Below are 24396 nucleotides of genomic sequence, written 5' to 3'. Positions count from 1 at the left end.
ATTGATTTTCTATTGACAGCTGCTGGACACTGGCAGCCCTGATGAATCCATTTTGCCTGCCAGCTCTGCAAAGAGACAGAGTAAAAATTGCAGGGCCTTAATTTTGCAAAGGAGTTTGCATGTGAAGTTAATTGAATTGTCTTGAAAAATGGGGCCTCAGAACTAGAGTGTGAGCCAAGAAAGGAATGCACAGGTGAATGAAATCCCAGTGCAGCTACTGAGCAGCTTGTCTTGGATGCTGAGATTATCCCTGCATGGAGTGGGATGTGGAGCTTACCCAACAAGGCTGTCCCTGAGCCAGCACTGGAACATTGACTCTGCAGCAGCAAAGCCTCTGAGCAGGTCATTTGGAATGCTCTAATTAGTAGTAGAGCCTCAGCCCAGAATTTCCCTTGAAGGTGCTTATGTTTTGCAAACACACAGCCCACAGCTGGAGCAGCCCCACTCTGGTCTCCTGTGCAGGAACAACATCAGTGCTCTCCAGGGGAGCTGTGAGTGGAGTGAGATGCAGAACCTGTTGCTGTGGCAGCAGTTCATGCTCTGACTCTGGGAAAACACTGAAGGAAAACATTCTGGAGATGATTGGAAAGCAGCAGAGGAGGGATATGGAAGTGGTCCAGCTGGACATACCCAGGACAAGAGTTACCAGTCCAGGTCCTCAGAATAAATCCAGATGCTGTTTTCTAACCACCACTGACTAAGTGTCAATTAACCCAGGAGTTTATGAAAGCTGGAGTTGCTCAGTGGTGCTTCCTGTCCGCCCAGAACTCTGTGTTTGGCTGCGTGCTGCTTCTGAGGCCAAGGAGGTGGGGAAGCCTGTGACCAGCATCCCTTCATCATCCCAGGGTGTGTGGTGGTTGGTGCTTGGGCTTCCAGCAATGCCTGCTCAAGAGAAGGGCAGCAACACAGAGGCAGTTCAGCAGCAGTTTGGAGTCGTATCTCCTTCTCTGGAGAGACTGCAAACCTGGATGTGGTGCTGGGCAACCTACTCTGGGTAGCCCTGCTTTAGGTGTACCAGATGATCCCCAGAGGTCCCTTCCAGACCCCCACCATGCTGGGAATCTGTGAGCTAAATAAAGAGCTGCATTCCTTCTGGTTTGTGATGATGTGGCCATCTTCCCTCCAGCTCAGACTTGTGTTCCCTCTCCTCTTTCTCAGCTTCAGTCTGAAATGCAGACTGCTGTGAGGGCCAGGTCAGGCAGAACTGCTGCCCTCACAGGCTGGGCAGGATGAGTTCTGCAGGGGATGCAATGAAGGCAACAGCAGCCTTTCAGCTCCCCTTTCTCTGCAATGCATGGTGTGGAGAGCACACAAGGTGCAGCTGAAGGTTGGTAATAACTTCCACAGTTTGACCAAGCAGAGCATCTCCTAGTTCATCACACTCTGGTCTTTGGCATGCTGCACAAGACCTCTGTTTCTGTTTAGCTGGAAACCTCTGCCATTGCTCTCCCAAAGAAACAGGTCCCTGTGGGAAATAATTGCTTTCCCCTGGGAATGACCCATTTCCTGAGGGCAAATGACAAAGAAGAGAGGGAATAGCACCGGGTGAAGATCAAACTTGACATCTCAGATGGGAAACGAATGCCTGGCAGTGCTTGGGTCTCACCACCAAAGCAGGGTTCAAACAGATCATGCTGCTGACAATTAATCACTCTGCTGACCTGTTATAATGAGATTTAACTTTGCAGTCAGTGAGATCTTGGAGGATGTGGCAGATCTGAAGGCATTCCTTGCTTTCCTCTTTGCACTGCCTGTGAAAATGGTGTGGTTGTTGCTGTGATCTCCGGCAGGATCCAGCGATGCCACACACAACTTCCTTCTCTTGCTGGGCAGATACAGTGCATAAGGCTTGTAAATAAAGATGTATTTAATTTGCATGAGTGATTGGCTCACCAGAGAATTGTGAGTTTTGTCAAAGACTCTTTAAGGAAAGTTGACTATTGCAGAGATTGCTTGGGCCATCAGTCGTGATGATCAGCCTGCACTGAGCTGGGATACTTACAAATGGCATTCATCAGAAGCATGTTAATTAGGGTCAAGTCACTGTAACAGAGAGATTCCTCTACTGACAATCATTTACCAATGAAGTTAGTTTGGGAGTAGGCAGGAGGAATGCTTGTGCCTTTGCACTCATGGTTTATCAAGTGCTTTCACAAACACACCTGGCTAGATAAGTAAACAAAACGTTTCCATTGGCTTTGACAGCAAAGGCCAATTCTTTCAGCAGGCTGCTACCTGTTACTGAACACAAAGCCCTATCAAACTCAGACAGGAGTGTTTGTTTCCCACAGGAGGAAATGGGTTGCTCCAGAGGCCAGCAACGTTCCAGAAGAGTTCTTTGCCATTCAAATTCTTTGCCATTCCTCCCAAATGCAGGCTGGGTTAGCACAGGATTGCCACCGCCCGCTGCCTGAATGGTGCCCGCTCTCAATAGCTGCCACAGTTTCACAGAGGACAGAGGCTTCCCTGTTTGCATTTTGACTGCCTTCCTGCTGCTGCTGAAGGGAAGCCTAAGAAATGAATGAGCACAGGCTGCTGCTCTAGCCCCGGAACAGGGCACACTGGCAGGATTAGGGAGCTACTGCTGCTCTTACCTTACTGTCATACACCCACAACTGAATTAGCAGCAGGCAAGAATGAAAATCTCTCTCATTGGTTTCACCCTTTCCCCTTCGATCCTGCCCTGGATCTGGAAAGATCAGACATGAGGCTCTGCTGGGCAATGCACACATTTACACACACACAGAGATTTGCTACACAAATTACCGTTCTGAGAGGGACTGAGCGTGCACAGCTCCGCCGCCGTCACTGGGAGGTGGCACTGCTGTCACTCTGCCAGGCCTGCAGACATTTTTCTTCCTTAAACCTGTAATAAAGCATAGAAAAGAAATTATTTTGTATGCACTCATCATTTGAGTATTTGTAACTGAAATGTCAGGGTTTATTAAACTGCTTTCTAAAGGACTTCTCATGGATTCATGAGAATGGAACGTGCTCTTTGCATTGGCAAGTGCAAGCACAGGGCACTCTCTGTGACTTGAATTCTAGCTTTAAAACGTTTGGTGCCCACAGGTCAGTGGCAGATGGTTGGTTGGTGGGACTGGGATGACAGAGGAGGGAGGAAGTGGTCATTTTCCCCTTGTATTTGTAGGGTTGGACTGCTCTGGTACTTGGCAATACCCAGTGAGGTGCTACCTTGTCCTCTAGAAGTTCCCAGAATCCCAGCATGGTAGGGCTGGAAGGGACCTCTGGAGCTCATCCAGTCCAACCCCCTGTTGAAGCAGGGGCGCCCACTGCAGGTTGCCCAGGATCACAATGGCCAGGCAGGTTTGGAATCTCTCCAGAGAAGGAGACTCCAGCTTTTGGTTTCCTTTATTAAAGGATAAATATCTGGAATGGCTTCCAGAGCACTTTTAAACCCTGCATACTGACAGGACCCTCCTTGAGCTGTCTGCACAGAACTGCCTGCAGCCCACTGTCACTAGGCTGGAAGTTGTGAACCTTATTCCCTTCATTTTGGTGAAGTATCATTTCAGATGGCCACTGGAGATAATGCCAGTGCCTGCTCCATTCCTTCATTATCTCCTTACGTAGCACCAGCAGGAGGGACCATTTGGGTTAAGAACTCGCTCTGGTGGCTCCTCACATCTTGTTTCTGTGCTATCAGCAGCTGGCAGCTGGGGAACACCTCTCTTTATATAGCTCACCCCTTGGAGAGGCAGACAGGCATAGCTGCTGGAGAAGTGAAAGCCTGTTGAGGGTACATCGAGCTCCAGAAGGCCCAGGGAGTTCCAAGAGCAGACAGAGCACTGCCACCATCCCAGGCTTGGCTAGTGACTCATGCTTGAAGCCCGAGCCCATGTGCCCACGTCTGCAGGGGCTTGCTGGCTGGGAAGCCAGGCTTATGGTGTTTGGAAGCCTCCATGCCCAGGAAGCCCTCGGGGCCCACCTCACTTAGACCCACGCTGCGCAGCAGCAGTGAGGTGCAGGATGAGGCCTGGATGCCATGCCATACCCTGGCCACCTGCCGTGTCCCTTTCGGGGACAACCTGTTGAGCTGAGCCAGGCAGCTTTGTGAGGAGGCGGCCGCCAGTGTCGGGACAAGGGCGGGCGGCAGCACCGGGCCCCTGTGATCAGCGTCCGCCCGCGGTGCCTGCCGGTGACACAGGGCAGCCTTGCCTCAGCGTTCGTGCCGGGGTGAGCAGAGCGGGGCCGGCAGAGGAGCGCACGTGTGGGCGCCGCAGCCACCCGCGGCGCCCCACCCGCTCCGCACACCTGCCCCCGGAAAAGCGCAACAAGCGCTCGGGAGCTCACTAAGTGTGTCCCCTCCCGGCCGCCCTCCTCCCCGGCCCCCGGGTGCGGACTACAGCTCCCAGCGGCCCCGCTCACGGCCGGGCTCGGCCCGCCTCCGCCCACCCCCGCCGCTCGGCATCACGGGCCCGGTAGTTTTCGCTCCCGGCCCCGCCGGTGCCCGGCTGCGGAGAAAAACTACCGCTCCCGGGAGGCCCCGCGGAGCCGCGCCTGCGGCCTGAGAGGGGAAGGGCGAGAGGCCGTTGCGCTGCGGGCAACGGCCAGGGCGGCGAAGAGGCAGCGAGCGGCGGCGGCGGCTTCCGCGTTCGCCGGGGGTGGGGGTGAGGAGCGGCGGCGGGCGGGCGGGCGGGCGGTGGATGGGCGGTTGGCTGACGGCACCGGCGGCGGCAGCGGCGTTAGCCGGGGCGCGGGGGATGAGCCTGTGAGGGCGGAGGAGCGCGGGGGGTGGGGGTGAAGCCCGGCCGGAGCAGAGCCATGTCCCAGCCGCAGCAGCAGCCGCAGCCGCCGCCGCCGCCGCCGCCGTCTTCTCAGCAGCAGCCGCAGCCGCCGCCTCCGGCCGCCTCCAAGAAGAGGGACCGGCGCATCTTTTCAGGTACCTGCCCGGACCCCAAATGTCAGGCTCGGCTCTTTTTCCCGGCCCACGGGCCGCAGAGCGGCGGCAGCATCGAGTGCACGGACTGCGGGCAGCGCCACGAGCAGCGGCAGCTGCTGGCCGTGGAGGAGGTGACGGACCCCGACCTGGTGCTGCACAACCTGCTGCGGAACGCGCTGCTGGGCGTCAGCGGGGCCGGCCCGCCCCGCAGGAACACGGAGCTCGTCAAAGTCATGGGCCTCTCCAACTACCACTGCAAGCTCCTGGCCCCCATCCTGGCCCGCTACGGCATGGACAAGCAAACCGGCAAAGCCAAGCTCCTGACGGAGATGAACCAGGGAGACATCTTCGACTGCTCGCTCCTGGGTGACCGCGCCTTCCTCATCGAGCCCGAGCACGTCGAAACCATCGGTTACGGCAAGGACCGCTCCGGCAGCCTCATCTACCTGCACGACACCCTGGAAGACATCAAGAAGGCCAACAACAGCCAGGAGTGCCTCATCCCTGTGCACGTGGATGGAGACGGGCACTGCCTGGTGCACGCCGTCTCGCGGGCGCTGGTCGGCAGGGAGCTGTTCTGGCACGCTCTGCGAGAGAATCTCAAGAAGCATTTTGAGGAGAACCTGAGTCACTATAAAGCCCTTTTCCATGACTTTATTGATGCAGCCGAGTGGGAGGACATTATCAACGAATGTGACCCGCTCTTTGTTCCTCCAGAAGGTGTGCCCATGGGCCTTAGGAATATTCACATCTTCGGCCTGGCCAACGTGCTCCACAGGCCTATCATCCTCCTGGACTCCTTGAGTGGAATGCGAAGTTCTGGGGATTACTCAGCCACCTTCCTCCCTGGTCTGATACCTCTAGAAAAGTGCATGGGCAAGGATGGCATGCTGAACAAGCCCATCTGCATCGCCTGGAGTAGCTCAGGACGTAACCATTATATTCCTCTAGTTGGAATAAAAGGTGCTGCTTTACCTAAACTGCCTAGGAAACTACTTCCTAAAGCCTGGGGAGTTCCTCAAGACCTCATCAAAAAGTACATCAAGTTAGAGGAGGACGGAGGTTGTGTTATTGGAGGAGACAGAAGTTTGCAAGATAAGTACTTGATGAGGCTGGTTGCTGCAATGGAGGAGGTTTTCATGAGCAAGCACGGGATCCATCCCAGTCTCGTAGCTGATGTACATCAGTATTTCTACAGAAGGACTGGTGTGATAGGAGTCCAGCCTGAGGAAGTCACTGCAGCTGCCAAAAAAGCAGTGATGGACAACCGCCTTCACAGGTGCCTCATCTGTGGGGCTCTTTCGGAGCACCACGTCCCCCCGGAGTGGCTGGCTCCCGGGGGGAAACTCTATAGCCTGGCCAAAAGCACCCACGGCCAGCTAAGGCCTGACAAAAACTACAGCTTTCCCTTGAACAGTTTGGTGTGCTCTTACAACCCCTCAAAGGACGTGCTGGTACCGGACTATAGCCTGAGCAGTTTGACTGCCTGTAACTGGTGCCACGGTAACCTGGTGCGGCGTGTCAGGGAGGATGGATCTGTTTCCTATTTGGACGGAGACCGAACTAACACCAGGTCTGCAGGTGGCAAGTGTGGCTGTGGGTTCAAGCACTATTGGGAAGGTAAAGAGTATGATAATCTCCCTGAAGCTTTCCCTATTACTCTGGAGTGGGGAGGAAGAGTGGTGAGGGAGACGGTCTACTGGTTCCAGTATGAAAGCGACGCGTCCCTGAACAGCAACGTCTACGACGTGGCCATGAAGCTGGTCACCAAGCACTTCCCTGGTGAGTTTGGCAGCGAGATTCTTGTCCAGAAAGTTGTCAACACAATATTGCATCAAACTGCCAAAAAGAACCCCGACGATTACACCCCTGTAAATATCGATGGTGCTCACGCCCAAAGAGCTGCTGATGTACAGCAGGGACAGGAGCCGGAGGCCCAGCTCCCTACCAAAATTATCCTGACTGGACAGAAGACAAAAACTTTGCACAAGGAGGAGTTGAATATGAGCAAAACTGAAAGAACTATTCAGCAGAACATTGCAGACCAGGCTTCTGTCATGCAAAAACGGAAGAGTGAAAAAGTGAAGCAGGAGCATAAAGGGCAACCCAGGACTGCTTCTCCCGGGGCTGTGCGTGAGGGGCCCTCCTCTGCGCCTGCCACCCCCACCAAGACTCCCTACTCCCCAACCTCTGCCACGGAGAACAAGATCCGGATCACCACGAGCGACGGGAGGCAGTCCATGCTCACCCTCAAGCGCACCACCACCTTCCTGGAGCTGCAGGAGAGCATAGCCAGGGAGTTCAACATTCCCCCCTATCTGCAGTGTATCCGCTACGGCTTTCCTCCCAAGGAGCTGCTGCCCCCCAAAGAGGGCAAGGAGAGCGAGCCTGTGCCCTTGAAGCACGGCGACAGAGTGGCCATCGAAATCCTGAAAGGTAAGGAGGAGGGCAGGCAGCCTGCTGCAGCGCACTCGGCCCACGTTGTGAAGCATGAGGACGTCGCCCTGACCAGCAAAATCTCATCCAAGGAGCTGCAGGAGCAAGTGGATAAGGAGATGTATTCCCTCTGCCTTCTAGCAACACTCATGGGTAAGGCTGACTTCAGGTTATGCTTTAAAACTGGGGGTTTAAGGTAATGTTTTACACGCTGCAGTTACATCCATCTCTTCTTGTTTTCCTCCCTCTGTCACCATGGAGAAGGTTAGTTCCTTTATTTCTCCATTAGAGGTACACTTAATGTGCTGTCAGTGATGTGTTGAGCATTGGGACTTTAAAATGTGGATAGAAAATGCTCTTTCTTTGCTCTAAAGTCCTCTCTTAACAATGGCTGTTCAGGAGTTGTTTCCTCTGCTGCCTGTCTCAGTTTTTCCTGTCTCCTTAGGCACACCTCTGATGTCTGTGAGTCACATGCTCTCTTTCCCCCCCAATCTCCCTCAGGTTTCAGGAAATAAATGGAGAGCAAAGGTGAGAGGGGGATGCGGAGTGTCTGCTCATGGGAAGCTGAGGAGCAAATTCTCACCTCTGGAGTCTGGCAGCTCTCCCCGCAGGGAGTTGTGTTGCTTTAAGCAAACCAAAACAATGTTGTCCCCCTCGTTACTCTGCTCGTTTGAAGGGAAGAGCTGGGCTTGCTCTAGAGCTGTGAGCAGCATTACTGCAAGGGAGGAACTGTGAGGCTCTAAACACAGATTGAGTGCCAGAGGTGGGCAGAGGGTGGAAAGCTGTGCCTATAAATTGTCAGTCATGGAATCTGTTAATCATTCAGGAAGAAAGGACTTTGGGTGCCTGTGGGGTTTGCTGTCATGTTTGGACTCGGGAGACTTGGACCTTCTTCCTTTTGTGTACTTTCTGCATCAGTTTCGCTGCTCCTGCTGTTCACTGGCAGGAAGCAGAGCTGCAATTATGGCACATTTAGCTCTGTGAAGCAGCTGAATAGTGATGTTTACAGGGCTTTTTTTTGTGCCTTCTCTTTTGCTGGAGGGATTTGGTGTGGCTGAAGCATGTGATGTTTTAGAAACGAAACCATTACGTAAACAGAGTGGTGTGTCAGAAGTTCATCGAGCACAACTTTGGTTCCTTTCCAAGTCTGATTGTCTCTAGCAAGATAAGGCAGAGAATCACTCCCCCCCTCAGCACACTGACACTTTGCACCCTATTTCCACAAGGCAGGTTAAGTTTAAAAGCTGTTTCATTTTGAGATGAAGCTTAAAAGAGCCTTTTCAGGGCATGCTGCTGGGTGTACTTTTATTGGCCTGCTGTAAACCCACGTCAGAGTGTTCTGAAGCTCAGTGACTTCAGCATTAAGGTGTGCCAGTCCTGACGTGTGCTTGTCTGTAAGCTGTGAGCTGATCTGGTACTCCAGAAGCAATTCCTGTCTCTGACAAACACTACTCTTTCAAAGCTCAGGTTAGAATAGAATTTACCTCACCCTCCCCTGACTGCATCCATTTTGCATTGCTAATAAAGTAAAAGAGGCAGCAAATGAGAAGCCAACCAGTTCTAACACCTCGTGCAGCTCCTGCCTAAGATGCTATTTTTGTAGCCTCACTTTCCCTGTCAGGGCTTCATTTTGCTTTAAGGATATGCCTGGGAAAAACCTAGGCAGTTCACTATTGCAAATGGGATTTTTTTTCAGTGGGGAAACAAATTCCACTTAGTAAACTGCCTAAGTCCTTGCACTGAGGAGCAGTAGGGTGGCAGCTGCTCGAGGTGGTTTATGGGGTGAGAAGCCTTAGTGTCTCCCAGTGATGTTTCTGCATCACTCAAACCAGTGCTGCAGAGTTCTGGGAGTCAGCTTGTGCCTCATGCTCTTGCTCTAACTTTGTCCTGCTAAAAACATTGATCTGAGACAGGTCAGGATGTGTGGAGGGGAGATGCTGCTGAACCAGCTCACTGTGCTGTTGTGTTCTTTCCCCAGTGCCCACAATGAAAGTGTCTTCAAACACCTCTGACTCCTTCTGAATGCTTCAGAGCTTTCCTTCCCTACAGTCTCCTGCAGACTGGCTTGATGCTGCTTTCATATTTCAGTTGCTGGCATTCTTCTTTTCTGCTCCCAGATAGTTTGTGGGTTACAATTTGAAGCCATCTTCTTTATTTTTGCTGGCTATAATTTCCAAACAAGGCCCTGGGAGTTGGATACTGCAGCTTCTGGGCAGCTTCATCTATTATGCATGAGTTTTGGTAAAGCTTTTGCCTATTTTTCTTTCTGTTTAACTCAAAACACAGAATTCTATAGGGAAATTACTAAAGGAATTCTACTGTAGCATAGTTCAAACGTTGTTTTTCAACAGACTTGATTCCAGCCCTGCAGGAGCCCTATGGATATGTGCAAGCCAAGTACAAATCTGTTTGGATTGGTTTGGGTTGCATTGATGAATCTGTCAGTACACCAGGAATCAAAATAGCCAGGCTTAAATTAAGTGCATTAATTGATGCCAGGATTTGATTGAAATCAGTCAGCTTGGTTTTAGCCAGCTGTAGTTCCCTCTAACCCATGTTTATCAACAGAGCTTTTGATCTGGGCTGCACTTCTGAGTGTCCTCTCTGCTGTGTGAAGTGCTGGTCTGGGGCTTCCACTGCAGTGTGGGAGAGGATCTCTTAATTTGTTCCATACCTTCATGCTGTGGGGCTGAGGTCTGGTCTGAAGGAGTGATCTGGAGTGGGAGCAGCGTGGAGAACATCATCCCATTGATAAATGTCTTGAGGGAGTTTCTAATCTCACTACACAGTCCCACAAGTTACCTTGTGACCTGTAAACATCTTCCTGCCGTGCTAAACAAAACCAAACAGCAACAAAAATGTGCAAACCTCAAATGTAGTTTAGTTGAATCCCACACACTGGTTCCTCTGATCTGAGTGAGTCCAGTTGTAACTGTGAGGTTTTCTGGTGTTCCAGTCAGAGATCTCTTTATCCAAACAGCAGGGTTGGTTTGTGTTTCTTTCAGTGGCTGGTGCCTTTGTTTTGTGAGCCCTGCTCTCCACACTCTCCTGCTTGTAGTCCTTGTTGGTGTCACATAAAAGCCTATCTAGGCAGTGATGCTTCTCTAGTGCAGGGCTTGGAAAATCATACCCAGGGCCAACAGGGAATCTTGCCTTGGAGAATGCCACTGGTGTGTGAGGCATGGGCATGAGTTGCTTCTGCAGCAGGGAATGGCAGCTGGCAGCGCTCTTTGGTGGCACTGCTTGGGCAGCTCCATCACATGCCGCGTCTCTGGGCAGGGGGTGCAGGGAAAAGTGCAGAGCAGATTCAGCAGGTGCTGCTGGGTCACTGATACTCTGTAACCCTATTTTCTGCTCTTTATTTTCCTTTCCTTACATAGTCTAGGGTAGGGTTTTTTCCCCCCTCTCAGTGACATTTAAAGTTGTCACATTTCAGTGCCATTTTTGGCATCTTTGACAAATGCCAGTTCCACAGGACTGCTGGGGCCTCACAGTTGGCATTTTACTCCTAGCTCAGAAGAAAAGCAAAGGTACAGCCACAGCTCCTGCACAGCTGCCTCTGTGGACGTTTGTACTTCAGCTGCAGTCTCCACTCTGCTGGATGGCAGCTGCAAAACTGATTTTTTGAGAAGGTGTAGGGGTCTAACACTGAGGTTTGAATGTTCAGGGAATGTACTTGCAGTTGGGAAGCCTGTTAGTCATTTCCTAGCTCTGTGTTGAAAGCATGGGTAGGAGGGGAGTGGAGACTTGGTGTAGGGCCTGGCAAAGAACCAGGAGCTGCGGCTTGGATCAAATTGAGTTTGGGAACCTTTGTGCTAGAACATGCAGGGTATTTGACTGCAGACAGTGGAATGTTTCCCTCAGTTTCTCAGAGTCCTGGGCTCCTGTTGTGTCAATTTGCAGCAAAAGTCTCCATTCGTAGTTGCACAGAAGAGAGTGAGGATTCAGCTTTTAATTCAAGGAGTGCTCTTTCCGGCCACTGCTTAGTGCTTGTGCTTGGTTTTCACAGGAGAAGATGTTTGGTCTTATGCAAAGGGGCTTCCTCAGCTCTTTCAGCAGGGTGGAGTGTTCTACAGCATAATGAAGAAAACCACAGGTATGGTTTGGGTTTGTTTTCATCCCTTCCTTCCTCTCTTTTCAAATCTTTCAAGTGGTAAATTGCTGCTGAGTCACTTGTAGGCTTAAATAAGTTTGTATTTTATTAGCATGGTCTGTCTGCATTTTCATAAGCTCACAGAACAGTTTCTGCTCCCTCTCTTCAGGACTGGGGAATCTGACTCAGATGAGTTCATGCACTTCCATCTCTTCTGCTCTATGTTCTCCACAACCATACATCTTCATTTAAACTTCCTGATTTCTACAAACAACTTCAGTAAGGGGCTTGGGTTTTTTTCCTGTGTTTTGCTTTGTCTTCCTGGAAAGATCAGAGAAGCTCCTAGGATCTGTTTCCCTTGTCCTTTTGAGCACTTAGTGGGTGAGGCAGGTCATCCATCTGGTGTGCTGCTCTGTAGGTCCAAAGGCACTGCATGTTTTACACTGAGATGGTTGTTAGAATTTGCCTTTCATATCCCTAAGGTGGTTGTTCAAAAGCAAAACTACCCATCCCCTCCTTGCCTTGAAAAATGTCTCATCTTGGACTACCTGCAGAGTAACCAAGCAAGTAGTTGAGAGTGTAATTGATTTTTAGGTGGCTTACAAATACCACTACTGCTCTTTCCCTCATAACAAGTGGGCAGGACAAGAGAGAAGGGAACGGCGTCAAGTTGCCGCAGGAGAGGTTTAGGTTGGACATGAGGAACAATTTTTTTTCCCCAAAGGGTTGTCAAGCCCCCAGGGCAGTGGTGGATTCCCCATGCCTGGGGGGCTTTCAAAGCCCTGGAGATGTGGTGCTGAGGGCCATGGGTTGGTGGCGACCTGGCAGTGCTGGGTCAAGGGTTGGAGTCAGTGATCTGAAAGGTCTCTTCCAAGCCAAACAATTCCATGGTTCTGTGACTGTTACATGTCTGTGTGTGCAGGTATTTTGCACTGCCTTGGCAGGCAGCATTGCTGTTTCAGCATTAACACACTTGCATGATTTTAACATGTTAGGAACTGTTACATTTCCACATGAAACACTTACAGTATGCAACAATCTTAACTCTTCCCCCCCCCACTCAGAGAAGCTCTTTAGCTATTTGTATGATTTTAGCTAATGCCAAACTGTTGGGCACAAAGCTTTCCATCAAGTGTAGGTAGTTCATCAGTTAAAATGTGATTTTGTAGATCTTGTTTAAGGTCTCACTTTGAGGTTTCAGGGGTGCAGTTCCAGAGGCAGTTGTGCTCTACCAGAGCAGCTGTCAGAGCTCTCTCTCTCATGCAAATGAGGTTGGAGCTGCTAAATTATGTAGTTAAAATATGTTCTTTTAGGATAGGTGTGTGGGGCTGAGTTGTGTTCTCTGTGTGTTTTGGCTGTTTGGTTAGTGGCTCCCATGGGTATGTAAAGAAAGAAGCTGTGTGTTTGGAGTTCTCCAAATAAAATCCCATCTGCAGACTCTGCAGCAGTGCAAGGGTGTGAATCAGGAGCTGTGGAGGGTGAGTGAGACTGGTCAGTTGGTTCTGCAGGATGAAAACACTTCAATAACATTTCAGATGATCTGAGTGACCTTTTTCATTGATGCCCAGAACACTTGTTTGTATTGCATTGCGTTTGAGAGCACAGGAATAGGATTTGCTTGTTGTGTTTCTTCCCTTCTGCATCATTGATGGTGTTTTTCCTCAAGAACTGTAAGAGAGTCTGAAGAGCAAATCTCATCATTTGACCTGTTCCTGGCACTTCTTAAAAAGGGGAGGTTTTGTTGTAGCTCTCCTTGCACTGCTGGTAGAACTGAGTGAAGAGAGTTGCTGCAGCCAAGTCTCAATCTACAGCCAGCTTTGAACTTGCAGGAAGCCATCCTCGCTGAAGTGCTACCTTTACAGCTGTTCCCACAGCCTGCATGGCCCAGCCCAAAGGGTGGTTTTGTATTTGAGGATTAGAAGCTGGAAAGCCAAATGTTGCTCTTTTTTTGATGCAGAGCAGCTTCAGAAGCTTAAGTTTGGTGAGTTCTCAAATTTTAGCAGATGGGTCTAATTGTGAGTGGGACAATGAAACAAAGAGCAGATGAAAAAATACTGCACCTGATGTTTGTTTTGGGCAGGTTGACAGTTAAATCTTCAGGAGTACTGACCAGACTAAGCTTACAATGGTTTGATCTAGCAATACTTTCTCCCTGGGAAGACATCAAAGAGCAATATTTGAAGTTCCTCAGGCTTAGCAGCAGTTGTGCACCCTAAAGTCCCAGGACAATTCTGACTAGCATGGAATTGATCTTGAGTAGTACTGCTCCAGCACGATGATGGTTTGAAATGTGCTCTCTGGCAGTTGTCTGGGGGTTCTGTTTGGTTTTCTGTGTGGTTTGGGGGCAGGAGGTGGCGGCAGTGATGGTGTTTGGCTGGCTTTGCTGTACTGCAAGCATATACAATGTCTTTAGTTGTATTAGAACCACAAGACCCAGCAGGGTGCTTACTTTGTCTAGCAGTGCTACAGCCCTGTCTCTTCATTTGAATCCCCACAGAAGGCAGCAGCATCTTTAGACTGCTCTCATCTCAAGCTTAAATTGTTCTCTAGCTGCAGTTTGTGTGTTTCTTTTTCCATACTGGATGCACAAGGTCTCAATACAATAACTCCTGTGTGCTCAGGGCATGCCTTCCGATCTGTCAGCGCTTGGAGTAACTTTGTCTGTCTCTACAGGTCTGGCTGATGGCAAACACTGCACTTTCCCACACCTGCCTGGTAAAAACTTTGTGTACAACGCAGCAGAAGACAGGCTAGAGCTGTGTGTGGATGCTGCTGGGCACTTCCCCATCGGCCCCGATGTCGAAGAGCTGGTTAAAAAGGCCTTAAGTCAAGCGAGAGCAGAAGCTGCTTCAAGAAGCAGGGAAGCAAGTCCCTCACATGGAATGCTGAAGCTGGGCAGCGGGGGAGTGGTGAAAAAGAAATCTGAGCAACTGCACAACATAACTGCATTTCAGGGGAAGGGCCATTCCCTGGGGACCGCCTCCAGTAGCCAACAGCACGATCCCAGAGCCAGGGAAACGCCACTTCTGCGAAAGCATAGCACAGAAACGGACTTCAGTCCTGCTAAAGCGGAGCCCTCTGCATTCCCAGCCGCCGCTAGCAGCGAGCTGATCCGCATGGCGCCGGGGGTCGTGACCATGAGGGACAGCAGGCAGCTCGACCCCACTCTGGTTGAGGCGCAGAGGAAAAAGCTGCAGGAGATGGTCTCCTCTATTCAGGCTTCGATGGACAGACATCTGCGGGATCAGAATGCAGAGCAGTCAGCATCAGCTGAGCTCTCCCAAAGGAAAGCAGAGGCAGCGAGTTCAGCTGCTAAAACTGGGAGCTTCCAGGCCGCCGCTCTGGCGGGCGGCCCCCAGCACTTGAACAGCGCCGCCGCCGAGGGCAGCGCGGTGAATTCTGTGGGGACAACATTCCGTGCAAGGGCTAAAGCACACAAGGGAAGTTCTGTTGAGGAGCTTGAGGAGATGGAGAGTCAAGATGCAGGAATCGCCAATGCAACTGAGCCAATGGATCACTCTTGATAGGTTAGAGTCTCATAAGGGTAGAAGCAATTCCAGTTCCAATGTCATGTTTCTTGGCTGGGCCACACAAAGTGATTAGTTATTCAATCTTGTATGTATGTCAAAGATTATATCATCTTATTCAGTGCATGATAAGCGTGTGATTGGCAATAGCTTTCAATATTCCCATACTGCTGCCCAGGCTGGCTCTGTTACCTGTCAATTAGTCATTAGGAGATGCACTGAGATGAATATCTGCTGTACATGTGGGTTCTTGAAAACTCTTTGTCATTTTGAATTCCTTAAAGGTCTTAAAAGTTTAAGCCCATGGGAGGTGCTTACCATGCTAGGTTAAGGTTACTGGAAAGGCTAGAACGGGCAAAGCTAGAAACGTGACAAAGCTAATCCTGTCCCAGGTGCATAACTCTACTCAGAAATACACTGTAACCACAAGCTGTGCTTAAACTGAGCTGCTAAGTTTGACCCTGCAGCAAATAGTTTAGTGACAATGTGCTGGCACTTCCAGATTCAGCCCTCTTCCATTCACACAGCTGTGTACGCTCCGCAGAGACCTCGGAGTAAGTGTAACTTCAGTCAGCTCTCTCACTTCTGCGTATTGCCAGTTAGAGCAAGTTAGAAAACAGGCTCCTTAGTGTCTGGTGAAGATAAAGCTGGGGTGGTGTGGTTATGGCTGAGCCAACACAACCATTTTGGTGCTCTGTCAATAGGTGATAGCATGTTTTATTTCCTCCCAAACAGCGAGCTGCTCAGATGCTGTACAGCTTTTAGCACAGCTCCAGGAGGGAAGTTGGCAGTCGCAGGAAACAACAAATGCTCAGTGGCAAATCCACTTCTCAGACTTGGATTGCTAGCATTGGTCAGTAATGGCAAAATGAAATAACAGCTGTCCTCTTCAGAGCAAATTAACAATTTATTGGAAGGAAATGACTCTCTAATCTACATTCTGCTAAAGTGTTCAGTGATAATTGAGCTTTTGGAAGCTGTTTGCTCCATGGAAACAAGGCATAGATGCTGTCTGGAGAGCCTGCCCTCCTCTATTAGCCTCGCTTCGGTCTGTGGTGCAGATCTCCCTGCACCACTGATAGTGTAGCTGACCTCTGCCTCAGCCCTGCGGTGCCAGGCATTAAGAAGCAGCCTTGGTGCTTGCTGCCTGAGGTTGGAATGTGTATCTGACACTGCACTTTGCTTCCTGTCTTCAGAGTCACACTTAAATGCACTACTGTCGCTTCCTCTAATGGTAAAATAACATTGAATGGATGAAAGGTGTTAATCCAGCTCCCAAGGAAGGAACAGCACTTCAGTACTGAGGTCTGTGTGTGCACACGTGGGTTTCTACCAGTTCACAGGTGGTGTTTGTGTTCTCTGTTTGTACTCAGAAAAGCCTCCTCGCTTTTTGCATTTCTGATCACTTAAAACAGCTCTGAGGGTTAGTAGGATGAAGTGTCCCTTGAAGGAGGATTTAGTTTTGTATGGAAAGACTAACTGAAGCAAGTCACTTCAAGATGAGCCCCTGTTTTGTCAAAGGAAGTTCAGATGCCTCTCTTGGCTCCTATGTAGAGGGAATAAGTAGTACACTACTTCTCACTAAAAAGTAAGCATCACCTTCACACAAACACATGGGAAATGTTAGGGTCTCAACCTGCAAATTGGCAATTTGGAAGCTTGGAATGATGAAGTAATTTGGCTCACCAGAACTGACCTTGCTGATGCACTGATTAACTGGCAGGACTCGTTGAATGGGAAACAGGATGCACAGGCAGCAGCTGGCAGCCTGCCATGACTTCTGAAAACATTCTGTCTCCCCTGAATCAATCTCCTGTCTGAAGGCTGCTTGGGTATGGAGACTGTGGAGTAGGGGCTTATGCCTGGTCACAGGATCAGGCTGTGGCCTGTTTCTCAGAGAGAGTTTAAGTCAGGAGAGGCTGAGGGGGAGGAATCTCCTGGTCTCTTGTGTTTTAGACAAGGTTGCTACCACCTAGATATTTTTAAGCTTTTTAAGACTTTAAGAAGTCTCCTTTGCTGAAAACAACCCAATAGTGTATATGAGAGAGATTTAAGCCTGAAATGAATTGAAATACTCATTGCACATCCTTATTTCATGCCTTTCTGGTAAGACTACAGAAGTCTGTGTGCCTTTTACTGTGTCAAGAGGAAGGCTTGGTTTGATTTTGACACACTTCCCATTTCAGCAGTAATTTGACACTTTCCTTCTTACCTAGATAGAAAGAGACAGAGATAATTGCTCTGTTTGACTCAAGCTTTCCTTCATCTCGATCCACTTGAGTCACATAGATCAGAAGTCTCCAGTTCCTAAACCAAAATGGTCTCAGAAAGGAATGGCAAAGTGGTGTTAAAGTCACGAGATCCTCTGGTGTAAATCAGGGTTGTGCTTCTTGCTTTGCAGTGTTCCTATTTCACCTGCCTTTCTCTTGCATTTCAGTGTCAGTGCTTTTAAGGAAGATGGCTTTTGATACCTTCATGTGAAACTAAAGCTCTCCCCATGCTGGGGAGATGTGTGGCTGTACAGGAGAAGTGAAATAAAGAACACTGAGGTGGAAGTTTGAACAGCTTTCATTTGGTGGCTAGCAGGGGGTCAGGTGCAAGTTGAGGCAAATCCATGTGGTGGTTGGGCTTCCCTGCTTGAGCCAGAAACATGATGGAGAGGCACAAGGGCAGGGGAGAGGTTGAGTTCTGGTGGATGTGAAGCTGTGTCAGACATTTCCAATGGTGTGGAGTGCCCCTTTCTCCAAAACTCCCTCAGCTTCTTGCTACTGGCTGGGCAGAGGCTTTGGCTGTACATTTTTGTTGAGTATCTGCCTTGACTACTTTCTTGTCTAGGGGCCAACCACCTTCTCTGCAGGGTCTCATAGCAAAGATGACTTGAAATACTGGGAAATCCTAAACTTTGCTATGGCTTAGTGTGTATGACCTAAAAGAAAGGTGATTACTGAAATTACAGGCCCAGCTCACAAGCAAAAGGAGAATCAACTAGATTGCTGATGAGCATATGGGAAACCTGAGGAGAAGGGAGCAGTTTTCCAGGCATGTGTGGGATTTTTCCTGCTTCGGGTGGCTGCCTGTGTAGTAAGGTTGACTTTGGTACTGCTGTTTCTTTGTAAATGGTTTGCATTCCAGTGAGGGGAAGTAAATGGCAGCTTTTCAGATGGAAACATAAATATATTTGGACTGCCTTCAGTGCTGTCGTCACAGCCCGGTGGTGCAGCTTGTTGGGTTTGTGAGTCCCATGAGCCAGACATGAACAGTGACAGCCCTGTACAGCAGGTGTGATGTCAAGACTTAACTTACCATCTTTCCAGAAGCCTCATGTCTTGTTGCTGTCACAAGGTCAGCAGAGTTGCTGGCTGCATTTCCAAGGTGTTGGGGATGCAAGGTACGGAGGTGCCCGGTGCGGGAGAGTGGCGTTCCATCTGGAATGCATCGGAAAGGAAGCATCTCAGAGGCTGCTGCTGTGATCTCCTCGTTCCTGTGCTCAAACAGCAGGCTGGCTGTGCTTTTGTAAGAGGATAACAATCTGAAGCTGATCTTTCTGTTAAGAAAACCACCACAGCAGTGAGTGGTTTCTCTGTTCTGCTTGGGGATATCAGTTTGGTATCTTAAACCAGAAGTCGCTTAAGGCCTTTAGGATGCAGGATTCCCTCTGAGCCCTCTGCCTGTGGTTGAGCAATAAAAGGTTGGAACCAGAGTGGTCTTTTCAGAACAATTTTACGTTTCCTGAGGATTATTGCCAAGAAAAGAGTGCACTTTGAGGAGGGAATGCTATTTAAAATGTATAAATAAGAGTTCAAATAGTGTATATATTTAGACAACAATTCCTTTTTAAGCAGTAAGTGCTTCACATGTTGGATTCAAAAGCAATTAGCATAGAAACTCTTCCCATCCTCACAGTACTGGCTGCTGCCCAGCACAGTTTGGTTTGGTTGATTTGTGATTGCTGTACTAATGCTATTTGATTTTTTATCTGTATGTAACAATAGTGTATTATAGCAGTATATAGTGTACTATACTACACTTCACTGTACAGGATTTGGAACTTTCTTTGATTGCTATATTAAAACTATATAAGTTAAAACATCTGCTTTGGTTTTCTGAGGTGCAGTTTTTTTCCCTCTGGCCCTTTTAGGCTTCAGCCTCTTTGACTACCACTGATTTGGCTGCCAGAGGAGTGAGTTGCCATGATACAGATGTCTGCATTCTACATTCTAGCTGCATACATGAACACTGCTACAGAAGAGGAAGAATTGGGATGAATCTCAGAAGCAAACTCTGCCATCATCCATTTTGCTTTAGTTATGTTTCTGTTTAAAATAAACTTCCTTTTTTTAATGAAAGACAAACTCTTAATGGAAAAGTGTTTGGACCTCTCACCTCTTCTATTTCATTAAATGCATAGAAGCACTACACTTCATAGATTTTGGTCTCAAATATATAAAGCCTTGCTTCAAAAGCCTGAGACATGAATCTTTTCCCCAAGTTCTCTTAAGAAGGTGCAGCAAAGCAGGGGCCGGGTCACAGATGAGACTTAAGCTATCTTGGAATTTGGCTTTGGACCATTGGTCCAATGGATTTCAGAGCAAAGTGGTGAACTGCATCACTTGGGAGAAGCAGCCTTTGGAAAACTTGGCAGTGCTCAAAGAGGAACAGATTGACAGCTCCTGAAATTATCTCTCTGCTTCTTCCACCAGCTACATCTGGTACTTGGTGTCAAGAATTGGCTGTAATCATAACTTCTGTGCCTAAAAAGGAGCCATAAAACCCTTCTGCAAAACTCTGGGTTACTTCTTCCTGTATTTATGGAAGGCACAGAAGATGCTTTTCTCCCTAGGATCAGGGTGAGGGTGAACCCTGTGTTGTGAGTTGTGGAAGCTGCTTTTGGTGTTAACAAGAGTCAGTTCAAACACAGATTGACACTGGCTGAATGTGAACCTGTGTGCCCAGGTGACCAAGAAAGCCACCCTCACCCTGGCTTGCATCAGCAATGCTGTGGCCAGCAGGACCAGGGCAGTGATTGTCCCACACTACTGGGTCCACTGGGCAGTGGTGAGGCCACGCTTCAGATACTGGGTTCAGTTTTGGGCCCCTCACTCCAGGAAGGGCATTGAGGTGCTGGAACTGGTCCTAAGAATAGCAATGAACAACTGGTTTGAAAGGGTTTATTTCAGTTTGAAGTACTTAAATTGATGTTGATTGGGTGATCCTGAACATTAATTAATACCATCAAACATTTATTAATGTCACATTGGGCTCAGTGTGAACACCACCTCTGTGGCAGTGACTTGTCAACATTTTAAGAGTCCTCAGCAAAGACTTGCTGTCTGTTCTGCTAATGAAGGGCATTGATTTGATGATGCTGAGATAGCTGCCCAGATTTGTGTTTGGACTTCATCCACCTCTTTTTTTTAATGACCTCCTAATTTTGTTCTTTGCTGGAAATAATGCTTCTAGTGGCTTGTCTCACTGGTAGCAAATCTAATTTCACCTCTAAAGTGATCCTGGAGATCTGGACTGGGTCTCTGCTGTTTGGAAACTTGTATTCAATAAGTAAAAAATTGAAAGAAAGATGGAAGGAAGTGAGCAGAAGCTGGAAGGAGGTTTAGAAGGTGCTGTGGCTCTTACTAGGCACCACTCCATGGAGCCTGGCTGTGTCATTCCTCAGAAACCTTTAAGGCATGTTTCACACAAAATCTTTCAGAACCAGGTAACTTGATTTAAAGCTATTTTGGCAACTCAGGATGTAAGTTTTTCTTCAAAATGAAGCTTATTGTCCTCCCTTTATACTGCTGCTCTTGGAGACAGTGAGAGGCAATAGCTAAATGATTCAGTTTCACACAAATGAGACTGACAGACATGAAATTCTTGTCTGACTTTGAGATCCATGTGTATAGGAGAGGAAGGACTATAGGAAGATTCCTAAGGGAGCAGAGGATTTGTGGGCATGCTCAGGAAAGGGAAGAAGATGTGTAAGGATTTATCCACTATTCTAAATATCACCCAGTAGTGTAGGGCAACCATGCTTCGTGCTGTTCCACCTCCATGGTGATAAACTACCTTTAGAAGCTGCAGAGGCTTGCTCTAGATCGGGGGATTGCCCCAAGATCCACCTTTCTTTGTTCTGAGGAGCTGCCAAATACACACTTTTGCATCCAGCAGGAGAGAAGGGCTGAGACCCCTGCATAAGCAGATGAGGAGAGGCTTAGGACTTGGGTTTCTCAGTGACAGCCTCTGTCAGTGCTGTGCACTGACACCATTCCCTCACACTGTGCAAGAGACAGTGTGAGCTCAGCATGACCTCAGCTGCTCCTCAAGCCAGAGACAGCTGAGGATTGCCAGAAGCAGAGATACAGAGCTGAAATGCAATCTCCTCCCCAAGAACTGCAGTTATTCTACAGTAACTTGTTCTTCATATATGTGCCTGAACAGATCCTAATGTGGCTTCCTGGCAGGGCTGTATTCCTGCAGCTTCTCTATTATCTGAACTACATTGATTGTCTTCAGTCCAAGGCTTGACAAAAAGGCCACCTCAGAATTCTTGGAGTAGTCTCCAGCCTCCTTGAGAAGCTGATCCAGGCTGCTTTGGGGATGTACAGGAGGTTAAAGCACTAGCATAAATTCAAAGCCCATCCACAAATACTCAACTATTTTGATTATATTTTTGTTTTAATGGCCTTTAAGCCTGAGCTTTCCACCCTCCCTGCACTAGTATGGATAATGTAGACTGGCAATACAGCAAAGCAAAGCTCATAAAATCCTCAGGTGTATAGGATTCTTTGTCATGCTTAGGCATTACCTCTATCTAATAGCGTTGGGCAGAGGTATTAGCACTTTCCCCCTGTCTGAAAGGCTGTATAAATAGAGCCCAAGTCCACAGAGCACACTAACCCTTTGGGGTGAAGGGGTGTAAGGCTTAGCATCTCAGGAAAATGTTGTAAGGAGTATTGAGAGAGAATTCCAGCCCAAGCAGATAATTTTCAACAGCCAATAAAGGAATATGGCCCTTTAGACACTGTGATAACAAGTGTTTAAAAAGGAGGAGGGAGAAAAAGCTGCAGTCTGCCTCTGAAGGCACACAGCAAGTTGCAGTTGCTCTGAACTGAGACATGACTCAAGAGCAAATGGCAAGCTGGGATCTGCTGTGCTGAGACATGGAGCAGATGCAGGTAATATGTGCTGCTCACATGCAGAACTATTTTAATCTGAAGGAATATCTGGTGAGCATCCTCCTGCTGTTCATCAGGAACTTCTCCAAACAGAAGGAGGAAACTCCATCCACACGGGCTTGATGCAAGCAGTATCACCTGGGGTGCTGTGACATTGAGTCTAGACCAAGTCGAGGGGCTGGCCTGAAGCTTTGATGGATGCATGTGTTTTGACTGACATACTTGGGGTTTCTTGCAGCATTAGGGTTAGCTGAGAAACTGGTGGTAAGGCATTGAAGGCTACTAAATCATCTGGTAACCCCCTCGTAAACTCAGGTCTCTGAAGAGAGAAGTTGACAGACCTCTGGTTTGGTTTTATGAAGCTAGTTGAGGGGAGATGAAGGGGGGCGGGGGGGTGCATCCCCATCCTTCTGTCGTGTAGGAGCACAATACATTCTGAACATCAGACCTCATCCCACAGGACAGTAATACACCCGGGAGGAGAGAAGAAAGCCAGGGAGGTGTGCGTGTGCTCCTGGTGTGCTCCAGGGGGGATGCTTACCAGATGCTCTAACTGCATCTTCAGGTTATTCTTTTATTTATTAATTTTATTCATTTAGTTTTTAATCACAGGGCCACCACTCCTCATTATTTCAGTACTTTGACTCAGCTATTGCTTTCAGGAACTATCTCCTACCAATCAAGAACCTATTACTACGGGAAGAAAGGAGAAAGTACTTACTAAAAACAGCCCCCCCCGAAATATTTCAGACTCCTTCAGCTGTGAATGAAACATAAATGAAGGCTAAGAGGTGAGATTTCATACCGTGGGAAGCTGACAGCACCTGTCTCAGGGCAGTTTTTGTCCCACACTCCGCCGGATCACCGCGTTTGCAGCTCACAGCCTCCTGTCAGCGCTCTGCGGTGGCTGCCTCTGGGCGCTGGAAGCGAATCGCAGCGAGCGCGGGCAGGCGCTGAGCGCCCAGCAGCACAAGCGGCAGGCACAAACAAACCTGGGCGTGAGCAGAACCCCCATCGGGTGTGGGTTTTGTTCTGGGAAAGACGCCACACCGCGACTGTGCAGGTCCCACTCGGGGAAATTCGGCGTTTGGCGGCGGCGCTTCCCTTGCCGCCGGGACAGGGCCTGAGCTCCCCCAGCGCCTGAGCTTCCCCTGTGCCTGCGCAGAGGGCGCTGCGGGCCTGGCTTTCCCGCCCTGCCCTCCCCTCGCTGCCCAGGGGCCGGCGGGAGGCGGCCGCTGCCTGCGCAGCCATGGCCGTGGGAAGGTGTGTGCCCACGGACGTGTTCGCGGGGACACAGTGTGGTGTTCGCGGTGCCTGCTTTATTTTCTCTCGAACTGGGCAGTTGGTAGACCAGGCGCCCTATAAAGTGGGATGATGGGGTGGGAGGAGACTCATTTCTTGCTTTCCAAGCACGGGAATCAGTGTTTCCGAGGGGGGAGGAAAGGGTGAAACGGGCTGGGGGTGTGTGTGTGTCTTCGCACCCCAGGGCAGTGTGAGGCACTGAGGGAGCTGTCCCCAAGGAGACCCTGAGTGTAAGAACCCTCCTCCTGTCACCTCGGGCCACTTGCAGTTCCAGTTCTCGGTTTTAAAGCAAGGGAGCTCTAGGGAGCGCCTGCTGTTCCCGGGAAAGAGACCGAGACCCATTACAACATAGAGCAGCCTCCGCGAGGGGCTGTTGCACCACGCTATCTGCAGTGGAATGGCGCTGGCGCTCAGCTCCCTTCGATAGCTCAGCTGGTAGAGCGGAGGACTGTAGAGGTGCCACTCGCGGAAATCCTTAGGTCGCTGGTTCGATTCCGGCTCGAAGGAGAAGCGTAATTTTTGCCTCGCGGGGCGCTGCCGGTTTTTTTACCGTCGGGGAGCCTCCCGCCACGCTGCCCGTTACCTCTACCGTTATCGCCCCGCGGGTGCCCGTTACGGGGCGGGGGCCGCGGCGGTGCGGGCGTGGGGCAGCGACGAGCCCGCGCAGCGGGAGGACTCGCTCCCCCGTCATGCCCCGGCCCCGCCCGGCCGCGCGGCCCCGCCCCGGCCCGGCCCGGCCCGCGTGCGGCAGCCGCAGCCAATGGGGCGCCAGTCCGCCTGCGCAGATTCAAACGGTGGCTCGGGAAGGAGGCTGGGCGCGAGATTCGGCGGCACCGACCGAGCCCGCCGGTGGCGGCGGCGGAGCCGCGGCGGCAGCGGGGGACGGGAAGCGTTCGGCCGGACAGGGCAGCAGCCCTGGGTGGAAAGGTGCCGCCGGAGCCCGCAGCAGCTCTGACAGGAGCG

The 24396-nt window shown here is 49.9% G+C and overlaps 1 protein-coding gene and 1 non-coding gene across 3 annotated transcripts; both read left to right on the top strand.

The window, feature by feature from the left end:
* The first annotated feature begins 4765 nt into the window (after positions 1-4765).
* VCPIP1 (valosin containing protein interacting protein 1) lies at positions 4766-19367 on the top strand. 2 transcript variants are annotated; one of them, XM_068162504.1, is made up of 4 exons: positions 4766-7492; positions 11349-11435; positions 14106-14959; positions 19098-19367. In XM_068162504.1, the coding sequence occupies exons 1-3, from the start codon at positions 4786-4788 to the stop codon at positions 14954-14956; spliced, it is 3645 nt and encodes a 1214-aa protein (XP_068018605.1). In that variant the 5' UTR covers positions 4766-4785; the 3' UTR covers positions 14957-14959; positions 19098-19367. The 2 variants fall into 2 exon arrangements, with proteins under 2 accessions (XP_068018605.1, XP_068018604.1); XM_068162503.1 differs by having other exon boundaries at positions 14106-19352.
* A 4483-nt stretch (positions 19368-23850) lies between these two features.
* TRNAY-GUA (transfer RNA tyrosine (anticodon GUA)) lies at positions 23851-23940 on the top strand. Its single transcript is given in 2 exon segments — positions 23851-23887; positions 23905-23940. It is a non-coding gene; the product is annotated as a tRNA-Tyr (tRNA).
* Positions 23941-24396: the final 456 nt, after the last annotated feature.

The sequence above is a fragment of the Melanerpes formicivorus genome, unplaced genomic scaffold (genome assembly GCF_026170545.1).
Source record: "Melanerpes formicivorus ecotype bairdi unplaced genomic scaffold, bMelFor1.0.p_v2 SCAF_65, whole genome shotgun sequence".
NCBI lineage: Eukaryota > Metazoa > Chordata > Aves > Piciformes > Picidae > Melanerpes > Melanerpes formicivorus.
This window is presented reverse-complemented; position numbering and strand designations above follow the sequence as displayed.

Coding starts and splice junctions, on each gene's coding strand:
- VCPIP1 (XM_068162504.1), top strand. CDS start 4,786: ATGTCCCAGCCGCAGCAGCAGCCGCAGCCGCCGCCGCCGCCGCCGCCG. Junction 7,493..11,348: donor CCTTCTAGCAACACTCATGG/GTAAGGCTGACT, acceptor TGGTTTTCACAG/GAGAAGATGTTTGGTCTTAT. Junction 11,436..14,105: donor CATAATGAAGAAAACCACAG/GTATGGTTTGGG, acceptor CTGTCTCTACAG/GTCTGGCTGATGGCAAACAC.